Source organism: Penicillium solitum (assembly GCF_028829755.1).
Source record: "Penicillium solitum strain IBT 25940 chromosome Unknown utg000009l_segment0_segment0, whole genome shotgun sequence".
NCBI lineage: Eukaryota > Fungi > Ascomycota > Eurotiomycetes > Eurotiales > Aspergillaceae > Penicillium > Penicillium solitum.
In genome coordinates this window covers 86,960-104,024 of record NW_027072128.1, presented here as the reverse complement: position 1 = coordinate 104,024, position 17,065 = coordinate 86,960, and the positions used below count along the sequence as shown (strand labels likewise).

Below are 17,065 nucleotides of genomic sequence, written 5' to 3'. Positions count from 1 at the left end.
TTCTTCTCTCCCCCCACCACTCTCCTTTTTTTTTTCTTCATCTTCCTCTCTCTTTCCTTTTTTTCTTCCTGTCAATATTGCTTTGTGATACCCCCTTTGAGTTGTTTGTCTGAGACAGACTGCTCAATCCTTGTTCCTGTGGCCTGTCTCTCTGATAGAGAGACCTGGGGCAACTGAAACTGTTGAAAGAAAAAAGAATCACTCGAAAATCTTCTATATCCCCTCTCTCCATCATGGATCAACAGCGATTCCTGCAGCAATTGCAGATTATCCTGGATCGTGAGTTAGTCTTGCAATGTCGAAGCCCATGTTCGTCTCGCTGACCCCTTCATGTAGCCTCCCAGGGAAACCTTAAGGAGGCCACCGGAGTCTTGCAAAAGGAGTTCTACAACAAGCCCGAATCCCTTGTCTTCCTCATCCAGATCTGCACTAGCCATGATGACCAAAATCTGCGCCAGCTCTCTTCCGTGGAGTCCCGTTCGCTCGTTTCAAAGCACTGGTTGAAGGTTCCTGCCGACCAGAAGCCCCAGATCCGCGAGCAGTTGCTTCGCTCCACCATGGGCGAGAGTTCATCTCTCGTCCAGCACTCCATCGCTCAGATCATCTCCGCCATTGCGAAGATTGATTTGAACGACGGCGAGTGGGCTGACCTGCCCAACCTGCTGCTACAGGCTGGCAACAATGGCAATGCCGCAGAGCGTGCTGTGGCTATCTATATTCTCTTTACCATCTTGGATACTCTAGGTGAAGGCTTTGAGGAGAAGTTCCAGGACCTCTTCAACCTCTTCAACAAGACGATCCGGGATCCTGAGAGTGCTGAAGTTCGTATCAACACACTCATGTCTTTGAGCAAGCTCGCTATGCACCTGGACTCTGAGGAGGATGAGGCTCCCGTCAAGGCATTCCAGGAGATGGTTCCTGCCATGGTCGCCATCCTCAAGGACTCCATTGAGAAGCAAGAGGAGGACCACATCATGCAGTCTTTCGAAGTCTTCCAGACTCTGCTTGGTTGTGACCCTGCTTTGCTGACTGTCCACCTCAAGGACCTGGTCATCTTGATGAACCAGATCTCTGCCAACACCGAGGTGGATGAGGATGTCCGCACCCAGGCCATCAGCTTCCTCATGCAGACCATTCAATACCGCAAGCTCAAGGTCCAGGGTATGCGTATTGGCGAGGAGCTCACCCGCACCGCTCTCCAGATCGTGACCGAGCTGGGCGATGCCGCTCCTGGCGATGATGATATCACACCTGCCCGTTCTGCTCTTGGCCTCCTGGACATGCTCTCCCAGAGTCTGCCTCCTAGCCAGGTCGTTGTTCCCTTGCTCAACGCGCTGGGCCAGTACTTTAACAACCCCGACCCAGACTACCGTCGCGCTGGTATCATGGCTCTTGGCATGTGTGTTGAGGGTGCCCCCGACTTTATCAGCACCCAGATGAAGGAGATTTTCCCTATGGTCCTGCAGCTCCTTGCTGATCAGGACCCCAAGGTGCGCCAGGCTTCGTTGCACGCTGTCGCTCGTCTCGCAGAGGACCTCGTTGAAGATCTCAGCTCCGAGCACGCGCGCCTCATGCCCTTGCTCTTCCAGAACTTGGCCAGCGCTATGCAGGAGTACAAGGGTGAGGAGGAAGGCCCTACACTTGACATCATCAAGGCCGGAATTAGTGCCATTGATGCTGTCGTTGATGGCCTGGATGAGAAGGATGTTTCCCCCTACCAGGCTGAGCTGGTTCCTATCCTGCACAACCTCTTCAAGCACCCCGATTTCAAGATCAAGGCTCTTGCTGCCGGTGCTCTTGGCTCCCTCGCCTCCTCTGCCGGAGACTCCTTCCTCTCATTCTTCGATGAGTCGATGCATCTCCTCCAAGAGTTCGCCGCCGTCAAGGACAGTGAGGATGAACTGGACCTCCGTGCCAGTGTCACCGACTCCATGGGTGAGATGGCCGCTGCTGCTGGCCCCGAGCGTTACCAGCCGTACGTTGAGCCCCTCATGCGCGCCACTGAGGAAGCTTTGCACCTCGGTCACTCCCGTCTCAAGGAGAGCACATACATATTCTGGGGTGCCATGGCCAAGGTCTATGGCGAGCACTTCGCTCCCTTCCTTGACGGTGTCGTGAAGGGTCTGTACGATTGCATCGAGCAGGACGAGAGCGACCTTGATGTCGACCTCGGTAGTGCTGCCAAGGATCTTGTTGGCCAGGAGGTTACCTTCAACGGCCGCAAGGTCAAGGTCGCAAGTGCCGACGACGAAGATGATGGTGATATCGAGGATGTGGACCTTGAGGACGAGGATGACTGGGATGACATCACCGCCACCACTCCTCTTTCGCTCGAGAAGGAGATCGCTGTTGAGGTCATTGGTGATCTTGTCACCCACACCCGCAGCTCCTTCCTGCCCTACTTCGAGAAGACCATTGAGCATGTGATGCCCTTGTGTGAGCACCCTTACGAGGGTGTTCGCAAGAGCACCATCAGCACTTTGCACCGCTCTTACGCGATGCTCTTCGCTATCGCAGAGGAGAATGGTCAGATGCCCAAGTGGCAGCCTGGTCTCCCCCTTCAGGTTCAGCCTGCCAAGGAGGTCCAGAAGTTCGGTGAAATCCTCATGACGGCTACTGTTAAGATGTGGACCGAAGAAGATGACCGGTATGTTTCACCTAACCTTTTTCCTTTTTTACCCCTTGCCCAATCATTTCTATGATGATGTTTTTCCGCTTAACCCAGCTCACTTTGATGCGCCAAAGGCGTACTTGATGTAAACGGCGAAGTCTACATTCTGAGATCTACTCCTACCATTGCCTCATTATTTATCACTGTCGATTCAATGACTTGATTGCTGACCGATACTTAATAGCTCTACTGTCGCCGATATCAACCGCAACATGGCCGAGAACCTGCGCTTCTGCGGTCCCGCCCTCATTGCCAACGAGACCATGCTTCACAATGTGATCCAGATGATCACTGATATCATCACCAAGCAGCACATCTGTCAGGTGGAGTTCGGCCCTGAGGAGGAGACTCTCGAGGCTGGAGAGGAATCTTCTGAGTTCGACTGGATCGTTGTTGACACCGCCCTGGATGTTGTCTCTGGCATGGCTGCTGCCATGGGCCAGAGCTTCGCTGAGCTCTGGAAGGTGTTCGAGAAGACCATTCTTCGCTACGCTGGTAGCTCTGAGTCTCTTGAGCGAGCCACTGCTGTCGGTGTCCTCGCTGAGTGCATCAACGGCATGGGTGCCGCCGTGACCCCCTTCACCTCTGTCTTCTTGAAGCTACTCCTTCACCGCCTCGCCGATGAGGACTCCCAGACCAAGTCCAACGCTGCCTATGCCGTTGGCCGCTTGATTCAGCACTCCAACGCTGAGGCCGAGATCATCAAGGAGATCCCCACCATCCTTGCCCGTCTTGAGGCTTGCCTTCAGATGGATGTCTCGCGTCTCCAGGATAACGCCACCGGCTGTGTCAGCCGCATGATCTTGCGTTACCGCGATAGTGTCCCTACCAAGGATGTTCTTCCTGCTCTGGTCAACATTCTTCCCCTGAAGAACGACTACGAGGAGAACGAGCCTCTGTACCGCATGATCTGCCAGATGTACAAGTGGGAGGATGTCACCATCCGTGAACTCACCCCCAGCCTCCTTCCCGTCTTCCAGTCGGTTCTCACCGGCGATGAGGATCAGTTGGAGGATGAGCGCCGGGTCGAGCTCATTGAGCTTGTCAAGTGGCTGAACCAGATGCAGCCCGGTGCCGCTCCCTGGGCGGAGCAGCTGTAAGCAAGTTGCTTCTATTATGGATTGATGAACAAAAAAAAAGGATTTATTTAATGGATAGACGGATGGCTTGGAAGCCCGAGATGACTAGACGATACCCCAGTCACTGCGGCGATGATTGATGAAACCCCCTCAAAAGTTGCTGCTGTATATACTGTCAATGACTACATGCTTTGATCTTCAACCTTGAACCTTTGTGTAGAAGTGGCTAGACTACCTACGTACATGTATCTGTACCTCTGTAGCCGTGTCATGTCGTAGATCACAGTGTCTCAGCTCCGGCGAGTAAGCTTCACTTCAATGCCCGTCTGCCGCACAAAGAAGCTGTTATGCGTCTTCCAATCCTCCTTCGGATGGACCAGCTGGATATCGTACCGTGACACAAGAGTTGCAATCACCTTATACACCTCCAGCAGACCAATGTGCTTCCCGATACAAATACGGCTTCCACCACCAAAAGCGAGGTCAGCCTTATTCATTGACAGCAAACGTTCCTGGAACGCATCTTCAGTCTCCCGTTTCTCATCGCGAAGCCATCTCTCCGGGCGGAATTCTTCGGCATCTTCGCCCCAGACAGACTTATTGCGTCCCACAACGTAGGGGTTCATGCCAACTATGGACCCTGCAGGAACGAGACTTCCATCAGGGAGGGCAAGTCCACCCTCTGGTACGTATCGTTCCAGGAGCATGGCGACACCGGGATGACATCTCAGTGATTCTCGTACCACGGCATCTAGGTATGGGGACTGCCTGGCGGATTTGTACGATACCACTTTGTTTTCAGGGGTATGGTCATAGGCGGGAATCTCGGCTCTGAGACGCTCCCAAACGTGAGGATGTTTCAAGGAGAAGTACAATGCCGCGTTGATGGTGATGCCGGTTGTGTCGGCTCCTGCAATCATGTTGGCTAGTAGATATGAGATGATTTGCGAGTCGTCCACCACGTCTGGGTATTTCTCCTTGGCCTCGATGAATTTGTCTAGGAAGTCGGGCTTGCTGGGGTCATGGTAGTCGGTGTCCTTGTTCTGCAGTCGGTCCATGAGGTGCTGGATTGATATGTTGGCGACGGTTCCGAAGGACGGCGGGCCAATTCGGTAGATGGGGTTTTTGTCCAACAAGTGATCCAGAATTGGCATCTGTCCCACGAGAGAGAAGTAGTCCATAGCAACATTCGCGATGCGTAGGGTATCGTCAAAGTCACATCCGTGTTCCAGGTATCCAAGGGGCTGGCTGAATGTGGCATTGCCAACCACGTCCCAGGTATCTGGACGATTTATAAGTCCTCGGAAGCATGGATGTACAGGGTCTGAACTTACAATACGCAATCCATTCACCTAGGTCGCATGTCTTGGTTCGATTGGATCCATCGATGAATTTCTCCTCCAGGCGTTCACACAAGTACGAAATCATATCATCGATATGGGGCTCCAGCGGAAGCACCCCGGTGAGGGAGTAATGTTTCGAGATGGGTCGCTTCTGTTGTGCATGTAATTTAGGATCGCACTCGCTGAAGAGATTGTAGATGATTTTGCCGTTGTTTTTCGCACTGCTGCCATGATAAAACTCGGTCTGTCACAGGCTATGATCAGTACTAGTAACCACTCGCGGTCAGAGAGACACTCACCTTCAAATACTCCGATTTGATATTGTAAACTGTCTTGATCAACTCGGGGATATCTAGATCGAGCACGTTGGGGCCAATGCGCACCACTGGGCCGTACTTCTTGTGCAGCTCGTGGATGACCACATGGTACTTCCCCTGGCGAACATGTAGCATGCGCCATAGATTCGTCCAGCCTATCAAAATATGAGAGGTCAATATGGAACTGGCTCCCTCTGCTGCCAAATTGGCCTTTAGAAGGATACTGGTCGACTCACCTGCGAGAAAGGGACCGGGATAACGGCGTAGCGGGGACAGAAGATATGCCGTCAAATACCAGATCGGGAGTGCTAGGACAAAGACATAGCCAATCATGGTGACAGCATCTTTATTCCCATAATCAAACATTGTAAAAATATTCATATGTGGAATGATATTTGATTGTTTCGGAGGGGTTGGATACATCCCTAAACTCTCGAAGATCTATCATATAGGTCGTACAATAAATTATAAGCCCACGTGCAACATATAGGCGAGTGTAACAATATGCCCCTCAAAAGGCCGATCCCATGTACGTTGTACGGCGTATACGGAGTATAAATGAGCATGCGAATCAAAAGCTAGTTCAACCGAAGATACGAAGATCCTCTATGCTCCATATTTCTGGGCCTAGATTCAACCGTGCTCCAAAGTAGGCCCTGTCAATGCCAATCAGATGAAACATTAGCTCCAATTGAATAGGAAAATACATAATTTATTTACCCCAAAGGGGCCATCCTCCGGTGACAGTGGTCGAATGAGCTACCGGAAAGACACGTCAACACATCACAATAGCCCGAAGCACCAAAAGTACGAAATACGGAGTACGGAATATCCAATTAGAAGAACCCCATTGGCTTTGGGAACTCCCTAAGTGAGCGCTACTGACCGTTGCTAAGCTAAATGGACCTTTCCCGACCCGCTGATGTTTAGTTTGCTTGGCCTTAATATATAATATAAGCTATCACATAAATTAGCTGGTATACAAATTACAACCCTGTGAAAGGGCGGGAATGAACAAAGAGACATAGGGAGTAAGCTGTCACTTGTCGCTGTTCTCCTATAACCTTTGAACCGAGTATACTGGGTTTGGGTCTGATTTGTAGTTATCTGGTAATCCACGGCTGTCTTCTTTGACATTTTCTTTTTCTAATTTATTGAGACATTGAGTCGAGGAAGAGGATTTTTCTGTACTTTTCTGTACCTTTCTGTACACCAATGACGTCGTCTAATTTTTCGATCCCTCACCCTGTTCTATAGGGCTTGGTGCTTTACATTGAACCCGGTTTCAAAATTTGGAAGATGTTAGCTGGCAAAGGCATTCGTGCCATTTCAGTGATGTGGGCGATGACTTTAATCTCTTTTATTCTGATTCCTCTCCGGCTCTATACACGAATCTATATCGTGAAGGGACTTGGAGTGGACGATCATGTCTTCAATATGGCCTGGGTAGGTTTCCTTTCCCATTCCATCTATAAACCCACCAAGGCAGATCTTCCAGGGCTACCCCAGTATGATAGGACGCTGACCGGACTCTAGGTATTTCTACTTCTTTACACCGTCTTTCTCACGATTGCTGGTGTACATGGATTTGGACAACCCATACATACCTTGGAGATGGACTCAGCCGTGAAAGCCGTCTATAACGAACTGATTGGACAAACATTTGCCGTGTTAGGAATGGCAATCGCGAAGCTGTCGCTGGGAATCTTCCTGCTTCGCATTGTTGTCAAGCAATGGCATCGTATTTCAATATGGATCTCGATGATCAGCTTGTTCATTGTGTCGGTAGTGACCGCCATCGTCCTCTGGGTCCAGCGTCTTCCATCTCAATCTATATATGACCCTCGCGTTCCAGGGAATACCGTTATCCCAGTCACCCCTGTCTCCGTTTTGCTCGGATGTATGTTCGATCTCCTTGACTTGTTATATGAGCCATATGCTAATATTCATGCAATCCAGGCTGGTGTGCCGCTGTGGACTTCTATTTTGCTCTTCTTCCATGGATTTTCATTTGGAATCTTAACATGAAATTCAAGGAAAAGATGTCCATCGCAATTAGCTTAAGTCTGGGCTTCATGTGTGTCACTTCAGTGCCTCGTCCTCTATGAATATAGACTAATGTTTATTTATAGAGCCTGTATTTGCGGGATTATCAGAACCATTGAACTGGGCGGGATGTCCAGCTCCAACTACACTGGTAATCCACTTCTTAACCTCTCAGTCCCTACACATCACTAATTCTCACATGTGCCCCTTTTCTAGAGGATACGGTTGACCTCATAATTTGGTCCGCCGTTGAACTGGCTGTCACCCTTATCTGCGTTGGCATCCCCACTGTCCGCCCTTTATATCGCACCATTGTCCATGGATCGCGTCCAGAGAGCTCGGAGGGCAGATATGTCAAACATGAAGACCCCAAACAATCCCCTCGCTATCGCATGCGGAACCTGGCAAAGGGCGCCACGGCTTTTAGTGTTGTCCAGGAGGGGCACACCGAGTCATATATTACTACTGGTTATAGCCGGAGTGATGAAGAGGTTCTAGTGGGTCAATATGGAAGCAGTCATGATGGTATTCGTATTCAAGAAGAGGTGCGAGTGGAGAGAATATAAAGCAGAGTACAAACCCAAGGCTAAAAGCAAGACAAGAGTATAACGGGGAGTATCAATATAATTAAAATTGTCGAGATCTGTTTCTTTGGAGGTGAAGTTTAAGTGAAAACATTGAATATTTTAATATATTTCATATGTTTCATATAATTATGTTATATACATAAGTTAAGTTATATGGCTGCCTGCTGGGACCTGATTTTCTCAACTTTCCCCCTTCATTTCCCCCCCCCTCAACCCCCACTGCTTTCAGCCCTATATATTACTTCTGCTTTTGTTTTATTATCTTTGCTTGACGGTACGTTGTTCTTTCTCTCTCTCTCTCTCTCTCTCTTTCGGATATCTAACAACCTCAATAGATCCCACGCCCGTCTAGCCTCCACCATGGCTGTCACCTCTATTTCAACCCCTTTCGACTGCGTCCTTCCTTCCAGCAGCTCCGGTAGCTCCATTAAAAAGCCCATCAAATCAGTCTCTAAGCCATGCTTTGGCTGTGACTGTGGCGATCAAGAGTGCGATTTCTGCATATGCACTGTGATGTGAGCTGGCTGCCATTCCTCTCAATCTTCCTCGATATACTCCGTACTTTTCTGGGAATTCCAGTGGCGGATGGTCTGATCGCATGTGGAGAGGTCACCAGAAAATTATATACGGGGGAATATCTGCGGATCAGGGTCCAAGGGGATTTTGATGGTTGGGTCCATGCGACATACCCTGAGCCCACCAATATATTTATTATTTAATGGCCCCTTTTTTTGGTTCGTAGTTTATATAATCTCAGTAATCATGGATGCGATATAAACTAATTGATATAAATATCTTCTAGTTTTTAAAGTCAATCATAGTTAACTAAGTTCAATCGTTGATGCCTGAGGCACAAGATAGCTGAGTCAGCGGCCCTTTTGGTCAGCGGCTTTCGGGGCCCCGGGGCCAGACATCCGCAATCTTTTGAGCTTAATGGCCAATTTCCCTGAAAAAGAGAGCAAAGTATCGATTTATAATGTATCCGGCATCTAATACGTCGGATGATCAGCCGCGGACACGGACTGCCCGTGCGTGCGACTCTTGTTACAAAAGAAAGGTTGAATGTGTTCTTGATCAATTCTCGACCTCGTCGCTAAACTAGTCCCAGATCAAATGTGATGCGGCGCTTCCGCAGTGTAATTGGTGCAGTCACCATAATATTCCCTGCACATTCGACAGAGTGGTGCAGAGGAAAAGAAAAAACGTCAACGATGAGGGGTGAGCCTGTACGTCGAGCTTGTTCGTTCGTGTGTCTGACGTTGAAAGATAAAGACGCCCCAAAGTTTCACGGCTATCGGAGCGAATTAGTCGCATCGAGCAGCTTCTGGCAGAGAACTTGATGGCCGATCAAATCTCCGGTATAGTGTCTCTTCAATATGCAGACCGAGGAGCAATCCAAGACTAATTGGTAAAAAGTGCCTGAAGACTCGCCTCAGTCTTACGAAGCCAACACGACAGCCACCAACTCGCCAAGTAACACTCAGTTTCCAGATCCATCGTCAGTGCGAGTTCACTTTGCAGGCAAAGAACTGGGTGCCATCAGTCTACTCACAGGCGCGCCGTTTCTCTTCCCCGAGGGACAGGAATGGATCAAAGCTCGCACAGGACAGTATAGTGGAATTGACAAACTTAGTCCAGCTCGAGCACCTTGGGAGAAAGAGCGTGGAGAAACATTCAACACTGTTTTGATGAACATGAACATGAACACTAACACTTGCAATCCCTATGAACTTCCCGACTGGAGAACAGTGCAGGTGTACTTCCACGCATATAAGAGCTCCAAGGTGATGCAGCGCATCTTTCCTATTATAGATCTGGATCTTTTCGAGGAGACCCTCAACAAAGCTTACAGTCAGTCGACATCTATCCTCAAATATGGCCAAGCTAGTGCCAAAGTTTGTGTCATTGCATTTCTTACCTTTGCTTCTCGCCTACCCCACGTCAAAACCATTGCAAACGCTACTACAAATATTCCAGTCGACCATGATCTCCTTGCCACCAAGGCGCAGTTCTTTATGCCTCAAGTATTACAAGAGTCTGCCAGTCTGGACGCAGCCCAGGCTATTACCATGTTGGTAAGTGAGCCGATCTGGTGCATAATTTCGATAACTGACCAGTGAATCCATCAGACCCTCTTCGAATTATCTTCGGGAAATATGCGGGCAACAAACTACTATGCGGCGATTGCTGCGCGACTCGTCTTCATGCTTGGTGGCAATCTTTTTAGCGGTCACGCCACCGCGAGGGATGCGCGCAGCCAGCAAAAGCATGCACAACTACGGAATGTATTTTGGATTTGCTACACAATTGATAAGGACCTTGCCCTGCGCACGGGTCAGCCACCTACTATCGCTGACGAAAATTGTGAGCTGACGCTTCCGCCGGGCTATCTCGATCGAGCATTCTTGGATGTGGACGACGAGGAGGCTCCATGGTGTGGTGCAGTATTTCCATTCGACTTGCGCTTGAGTATGATCAAAGCCCGAGCCCATCGAGAACTATATTCAATCAGCTGTCTCCAAAAATCCGATGCCGAGCTGCTCAAGTCAATCCGAGAACTCGATGACGCGCTAGAAGAATGGCGGCTATCAGTCCCTCCTAAATGGCGTCCAACCATGTCCTTTTCTTCCGAGACCTCTGACCCAAACATGGGTATGAACACTGTCATGCTGCGTCTGAACTATCACCTATGTATGACCATCATCCATCAAGCGAGTGGAAGATGCAAGGCATGGATGCAAGGACAAAGTGGCATGATGGATGGGGTGAGTTCAAGTATGGCACTTTCAGTAGAGGCCAGTCGATCAAGTCTATGTTACCTCGAGGCGGCAGAACATGTGGTAGTCGACGGGGTTTTCTGGTAGGTGTTCCTTGTCCTGGCTGTCTAGAGCTTAAGCTAATCTGTCCTAGGACTCTCATCTTCTACCCCATGTCCGCGCTGCTCACTATCTTCTGCAACATTCTTCAGAACCCATTGGACCCACATTCGCGCGAAGACTTGGGCCGATTGAATGTCGCCACGGTTATGATTGAGCGTATCTTCTCACGGAAACTACATGAAAGTGAGCTTGTGCACTTCAAAATGGTCGCCGATTTCATTGTGGAATTGAAGCGATTGGCCGAGTGTGCCATTGACAAGGCCTGGGCGGAGCAGCGCGCCGCCTCTCATTGATTTGGCACATTGTTTTCTTCCTATTGTTTTATGGGTCGATATTATTGGCTGCAATTTAGCGTGAGGAGTTTATCGGCTACGGTACTTAGAATTGACGAAAATATTAATATAGATAGAAGAACGGTCACTTGGATTGCATTCGGTAGAGATGGCCAGAGCAGTATCTAATAGAATGACATCTCATATATGTATGATGCAGTATGCAGTTGTAAGCGAGAATTCCCGGCAGATATTCACGAAACACAGGCATGTTGCTAGCTTCTCAAGTGTATGGAATGAGATCTCGAGTCAGCCTGTCTCAGATATTTCAGTTTCCTGAAACGAGGTGCGGTTGGTGGTAGCAGCTCGTTGGTACATCGGAGGATGTCCTCCAGATATTGATGCGGTCCAATGTCTGCCTCGGGATGATGCGAAATGCGCGGTGATTCAATCGACACATCAGGGCGTCATATCTAGCAGCTCAGTGAGAGCTTGCGTGCTCATGAGGCGTCTGGGATAGAGCACCCGAGGGAGAATGTTGTTAGATGTTGGATGTTGATGAATCCTCAGTTTGAGATTCTTCCGCGTTGGGCCATTCAAGGACGAAGTTGACCTTTGAACCCAGTGTCACAATTGAACACATAGCGCAGGAAAAGGTCAGTCATTTGACTCGGAGAAGGCAATACTGTTCAAATTCAGAAAGACCAGCCCGTTTGTTGGATTCAATTCTCTTTGTCCAGCAGATCCCAGATCAACCGAGAGTGTTCATCGGCCTTCTCTTTCAGCGCTTTGGCCTGGTCGGTACCGTCTTCTGACCCAGTCGCACTCACGCGACTGCCCTCCGCTTGCAGCTGCTCTAGTACACTCTCAACCTCCACTTTGACTTTGTCCATTTGTCTCATTTCCTCTCGGCTGTGATTGAGCTGCTCTTCCATCATCATGATGAGTGATTCGCGGGCTTGGTGGGGACGGTAGAGGTTGAGAAGGTGGTGCGCATTGATGAACAAGTTGCGCAGATCTTCGACCTTGGATTCGAATTGTTCCGGCGAAACCGACAAGATACCGGTAAACTCTAGAAAATTAAGGAGCAGGGACTTGCTGATCTTGAGAAGGTAGTATGCGTGGTTGAGAGGGGGGAGGGCTGCGAGTTCTGTTCGGTACCGGCCGCGGGGGGTTCTGGGTAGAGCTGTTCGATTCCCTGTTCTTGTAATGATGGCAAGGTTGTAGACATCTATTTCAGAGTCAGTATTGTCAGGTACGGAGTTCAGGTGTAGGTGGACGAACGGTTTGCAATTCGCCAAAGACACTGTATTGGCCTTCAGGGATATCGGGCGGCACCAGGTACCGGAGCTCTGAGGGGAGCTCCAGAGCGCGCAATTCGGCTGCTGACCATTGCTTGTTCTTATTTGACCGTCCATCTTCCTTCTTGGAAGCTTCGGCCTTGATCTGCTCCACCTTGTCGATATTCTCGCGCGTAAAGTGTTTCCATAAGGGCGGCGGGGGCGCAAATGCAGTGTTCACGGCTCGTTGTTGGCTCTCATCGGCCATATCGATCAGCAAGAAGGTAACGGATGTGAGAAAGGAGAGAAAAGTGAGCCAAGTGAGCAGAGTGGAAGTTCTCTTGGTTTGCGAAAGACAGAAAGACAGAGCGGAGAGGCGGTGACGTGGTCTGTGCTTCCGCAATGTGTCGAATGTCAACTTAACCTTTTTCAATTTCGACATGCTCCGAGTGAAGATCTGAAGATCTTCTTGAAGTCCTCGGAAGTTGTGCAGGATGCCTCACAATGGTTCGGGGAACGGGTCAACCCCGATTCTACAACGTGTTGGACTCGCTGGTGCTGCAGCTCGCTTTGCGCAACGCACCTATGCCGCCGACTACATCGCATTGGGATTTCTAGTGGCAGGATGGGTACTAGTAAGTCCTAAATGATATTAATTGTCGATACACACACATGGGGGAGTTTTTTTTCTTGTAACACATCAATAGATTCAACTATTCGTGAACCCGTTCCACCGCATGTTTTCGCTGGATAACAAGGCCATTCAGTACCCGTTCGCCGTCCATGAACGAGTTCCTGTTTGTAAGTCAATTGCCAATAATACAGTCTATTTCCCTTGATTCTAACGGGGACTAATAGTGTGGTCGGTCATCTTCGCTGGTCTGATTCCTTTCCTGGTTATTCTCGCTTGGTCCGCAATGTTTCGCGCCGGTGTGCAGAAGACGCAAGTGACAGTACTCGGGCTATTCGTGGCTTTGATGTTGACCTCGTTTCTAACGGACATAATAAAAAATGCGGCGGGGAGACCACGTCCAGACTTGTTGTCGCGCTGCAAACCCTCTCGGGGTACATCGAACAATGCGCTGGTCGCATGGACCGTCTGCACAGAGTCCAACCAGCACATTCTACAAGAGGGATGGAGGAGCTTCCCTAGTGGACATAGCAGCTTCTCTTTTGGTGGTCTGGGCTATCTATATCTGTAAGTGGTTCTTCAATCGCACAGCGCTGGGACACTGGATCTGACAATGACCATATAGCTTCTTGTGTGGTCAAATGCATGTCTTCCGTCCTCGAACCGATCTTGGACGCTGTTTACTTGCATTTTCCCCATTACTATGTGCTTTGATGGTTGCCCTCTCCCGTCTGGCCGATTATCGACATGATGTATATGATGTGACATGTGGAGGACTCTTGGGCATGCTGATAGCTTGGTTCTCATACCGCCGCTACTATCCACCGCTGCGGTCGGTCATGTGCGACGTTCCCTACGACAAGGCTGATATTGCTGGGCCCGATGGATTTGCTAAATTGGGCGACGAGGAGGCACTTGCGCAGCCCTTCATTTCACGCGGTAGTCCCTCGGAGGGAAACTATCAGCTCCAGGACATAGAGCCATCTCGATGAACCTAGCGCTTACTTTTGACATCATGTCATTTCCTTTTTGCCCTGAAATATTCACTCGCACTGTTAGAGGCCTTTTGCTGTTGGACCCTTGTCTTGAAGACATCTGAAAGGGAACAACATGGTAGTCTTGGCATGCCCATTGCTCTCACACGTACTGTAGAATTTTTCTGTATCACATTGCCGAGGTAGAAAGAAACTCGGATGAGGTCTCGTCAAAAATATCCATTATTTTGGTCTAATGTGTCAAGCTCTACTCACTCCCTCTCTATATGGTATTCCCAAAATGTGGACATGGCACAAATGAATCAACCTCATTTCACCACATAGCTAACTCGCGAGTTTCCTTGTTTTCTTGAAATCTTCCTTGTTTCTTTCGGTCCTGTTTGTAATATAGTCAGTTCATTATCAAGATGTAGTACACAAGCTTAGAGCATATACTTCGAGTCTTCATACTCAATACTACATAACCAGATGATCATATTCAAAGACTGGATTAAAATCATACCTGTGGACCATAATATTTCCGTTCTAACCTTTGGAGTCGAAGATATCCGGTCCTCCGGCTATTCTTTACCTTAGCGATTGACCAGCCAATCTTTTCGGTTATTCTTATATCTTAGCGAATATCGTGCATTTTCCTGTTATCTTGGCCGGGGTATGACATGGCTTATATATCTTGCTCGCTGAATTATAAAATTCTAGATTAATCGCATTGTCTTCATTATTCCCGGTTTACTTTACTTCCTAAATACCACCATTATGTCTGATACGCACCCCTTTGATCCTCTTGGGCCCCAGGAAATTACCAAGGTATGTCCTCTATATCAAGCAAAAGTGGAATATTTTATTCACCATATATTAGGCAGCAAAAGTTGTCCAAGAGCTACTCCATGGAAAAAGCTTCAACTTTCGTGTCATCACCTTGAAAGAACCACCAAAGCAAGAGATGATAGCATTCTTGGAGAGAGAACATCTTGAGCAGCCCCAAATCTCCCGACCTGCTCGTATCGCTCATATCCAAGTCATCGTTCGTGGTGATTCGGGGCCAAACGAATTGACCGAGCTCCTGGTGGATCTGGACCGGAGTGCTGTCGTTAAACGAGAGATCCTGGTGGGAAAACACTCGTTTATTGACTCCGCTTATATGAAAGATGTTGAAAATGCTTGTATGGCGGATGAAAGGGTACAAAATGAAATCGGAAAGTTGAAGCTACCTGAAGGGGCCTCGGTCGTTGTCGAACCGTGGGCATATGCCACTGATGGCATGAACGACATGTCGGAGCGAACTAGCATGGTCAGTATCCGTCCGATGATGTTTGCAATGTCTTAATCCTAGTTAACATAAAATGCATAGTGTTGGTTCTATATGCGACTGGTGGACAACCCCGACGCCAACTATTACGCATATCCACTTGATTTGTGTGCGGAGGTCTCTGAGCATCTCAAGGTGACCAAGGTCTACCATTTACCTTCGTCCGAGAGTGAAAGGGTTCATGAAGAAGCACGATCATATGACCCTTGCAAGATTCATTCCACTACTATGAGTGAATACCATCCCAGTCTACGACCACCACCGCGCACAACCACCAAGCCCTACCAGGTTGTCCAGCCAGAAGGGGTTTCCTTCAAGTCACATGGAAACCTGTTGACCTGGGAGAAATGGACTATGCGCGTGGGTTTCAATTATCGCGAGGGCCTCACATTACACGACATCCGTTATGACGGTCGGAGTCTCTTCTACCGACTGTCTCTGGCAGAGATGTTCGTGCCTTATGGTGATCCTCGTGCTCCGTTTCCACGCAAAGCTGCATTCGATCTTGGGAACGATGGTGCTGGGATTAATGCGAACAATTTATCCCTTGGGTGTGATTGCCTGGGACTGATCAAATATTTTGATGGATGGCACAACACTTCCTCGGGAGAACCATTGAAATTGCCCAATGTCATCTGCTGTCATGAACAAGATGATGGGATTTTATGGAAGCACACAAACTTCCGTACGGGAAATGCGGCGGTGGTGAGATCACGTATTCTGGTCTTGCAGACAATCATCACAGTCAGCAACTATGAGTATATCTTTGCTTTCCACTTTGGCCAAGATGCTTCGATTCATTATGAAGTTCGGGCCACTGGGATCTTATCTACCAGTCCTATCAACATTGGCGACGAGGTTGGATATGGTACTATTGTTGCCCCGGGTGTCCTTGCACCATATCACCAACACTTGTTCTCTCTTCGTATCGATCCTGCGATAGATGGTGTTGCAAACTCGTTGCAGGTTGAAGAGTCCAACCCTTTGCCCTTTAACGAACCATCCGTTCAAAATCCGTTCGGGGTTGGGTACACAACACATTCAAAGATTGTGACGGATGAGGAGGGGTTAGATCTTGATTTTAACAAGAATCGCACGTTCAAGATCATCAATGAAGCAAAAGTCAATCCTATTACCGGTACGCCGGTGGGATTCAAACTCGTTCCATGCTACAGCCAACTGCTACTCGCCCATCCAGAGTCTTTCCATGCAAAGCGATCCGAATATGGAAACCACGCAATCTGGATCACTCGTTATAACGATGACGAGCTTTTTCCGGCCGGGAATCATACCATGCAGTCCCTCGGCGGCGAAGGAATCAACTCAGCCATTACTCGGCGGAGAATTGACCCGGACTCCAAGTCAACAGTGCGAAACGAAGACATAGTTATTTGGCACACATTTGGGTCGACGCACAATCCAAGAATCGAGGATTGGCCAGTGATGCCATCTGAAAAGATGGTGGTTGGTCTCAAACCGGTCAACTTCTTTACGGGAAACCCAAGTTTAGATGTGGCTGTGTCCAGTCAAGAGGATAACAAGAGTAAACTTGTTGAAGCCGAGTCAAGCGAACATGCATGTTGTTCTCCGATTAAAATGTGAATCGAATGACAAATACAATGTTGAAACATCAGAGTCATCGCTGACATTGGTAAA

General features: G+C 48.8%; 7 protein-coding genes across 7 annotated transcripts; 5 read left to right on the top strand and 2 right to left on the bottom strand.

The window, feature by feature from the left end:
- Positions 1–233: 233 nt before the first annotated feature.
- N7455_011156 (putative importin beta-4 subunit) lies at positions 234–3,771 on the top strand (the record flags this gene model as incomplete). Its single annotated transcript, XM_040959803.2, has 3 exons — positions 234–279; positions 337–2,647; positions 2,856–3,771. The coding sequence occupies 3 exons, from the start codon at positions 234–236 to the stop codon at positions 3,769–3,771; spliced, it is 3,273 nt and encodes a 1,090-aa protein (XP_040809739.1).
- Positions 3,772–4,040: 269 nt separating this feature from the next.
- Positions 4,041–5,776, bottom strand: N7455_011155 (cytochrome P450; the record flags this gene model as incomplete). The annotated part of the gene is made up of 4 exons (XM_040959775.2): positions 4,041–5,032; positions 5,085–5,337; positions 5,393–5,565; positions 5,647–5,776. 4 exons carry the CDS (start codon positions 5,774–5,776, stop codon positions 4,041–4,043), a joined length of 1,548 nt encoding a protein of 515 aa, XP_040809744.1.
- A 901-nt stretch (positions 5,777–6,677) lies between these two features.
- Positions 6,678–8,054, top strand: N7455_011154 (uncharacterized protein). The gene is made up of 5 exons (XM_040959792.2): positions 6,678–6,856; positions 6,947–7,310; positions 7,370–7,487; positions 7,543–7,607; positions 7,673–8,054. The coding sequence occupies exons 1-5, from the start codon at positions 6,710–6,712 to the stop codon at positions 8,020–8,022; spliced, it is 1,044 nt and encodes a 347-aa protein (XP_040809723.2). The 5' UTR covers positions 6,678–6,709; the 3' UTR covers positions 8,023–8,054.
- Positions 8,055–8,964: 910 nt separating this feature from the next.
- N7455_011153 (putative C6 transcription factor) lies at positions 8,965–11,334 on the top strand. The gene is made up of 6 exons (XM_065606601.1): positions 8,965–9,100; positions 9,152–9,261; positions 9,316–9,401; positions 9,460–10,118; positions 10,173–10,903; positions 10,954–11,334. Exons 1-6 carry the CDS (start codon positions 9,020–9,022, stop codon positions 11,213–11,215), a joined length of 1,929 nt encoding a protein of 642 aa, XP_065459767.1. The 5' UTR covers positions 8,965–9,019; the 3' UTR covers positions 11,216–11,334.
- A 582-nt stretch (positions 11,335–11,916) lies between these two features.
- On the bottom strand, positions 11,917–12,742 carry med7 (mediator complex subunit MED7; the record flags this gene model as incomplete). Its single annotated transcript, XM_065606600.1, has 2 exons — positions 11,917–12,425; positions 12,475–12,742. The coding sequence occupies 2 exons, from the start codon at positions 12,740–12,742 to the stop codon at positions 11,917–11,919; spliced, it is 777 nt and encodes a 258-aa protein (XP_065459766.1).
- A 226-nt stretch (positions 12,743–12,968) lies between these two features.
- Positions 12,969–14,097, top strand: N7455_011151 (phosphatase PAP2 family protein; the record flags this gene model as incomplete). The annotated part of the gene is made up of 4 exons (XM_040959849.2): positions 12,969–13,109; positions 13,182–13,275; positions 13,333–13,672; positions 13,731–14,097. 4 exons carry the CDS (start codon positions 12,969–12,971, stop codon positions 14,095–14,097), a joined length of 942 nt encoding a protein of 313 aa, XP_040809697.2.
- Positions 14,098–14,856: 759 nt separating this feature from the next.
- Positions 14,857–17,011, top strand: N7455_011150 (amine oxidase; the record flags this gene model as incomplete). The annotated part of the gene is made up of 3 exons (XM_040959816.2): positions 14,857–14,907; positions 14,960–15,391; positions 15,452–17,011. 3 exons carry the CDS (start codon positions 14,857–14,859, stop codon positions 17,009–17,011), a joined length of 2,043 nt encoding a protein of 680 aa, XP_040809776.2.
- Between the last annotated feature and the right edge of the window lie 54 nt (positions 17,012–17,065).

Excerpts from the sequence above, each read along its gene's own strand:
- N7455_011154 (XM_040959792.2), top strand. The coding sequence starts at position 6,710 with ATGTTAGCTGGCAAAGGCATTCGTGCCATTTCAGTGATGTGGGCGATG. Across the intron at positions 6,857-6,946 it reads ATGTCTTCAATATGGCCTGG|GTATTTCTACTTCTTTACAC; the intron begins GTAGGTTTCCTT and ends ACCGGACTCTAG. Across the intron at positions 7,311-7,369 it reads TGTCTCCGTTTTGCTCGGAT|GCTGGTGTGCCGCTGTGGAC; the intron begins GTATGTTCGATC and ends CATGCAATCCAG.
- N7455_011153 (XM_065606601.1), top strand. The coding sequence starts at position 9,020 with ATGTATCCGGCATCTAATACGTCGGATGATCAGCCGCGGACACGGACT. Across the intron at positions 9,402-9,459 it reads GATGGCCGATCAAATCTCCG|TGCCTGAAGACTCGCCTCAG; the intron begins GTATAGTGTCTC and ends ATTGGTAAAAAG. Across the intron at positions 10,119-10,172 it reads CCCAGGCTATTACCATGTTG|ACCCTCTTCGAATTATCTTC; the intron begins GTAAGTGAGCCG and ends TGAATCCATCAG.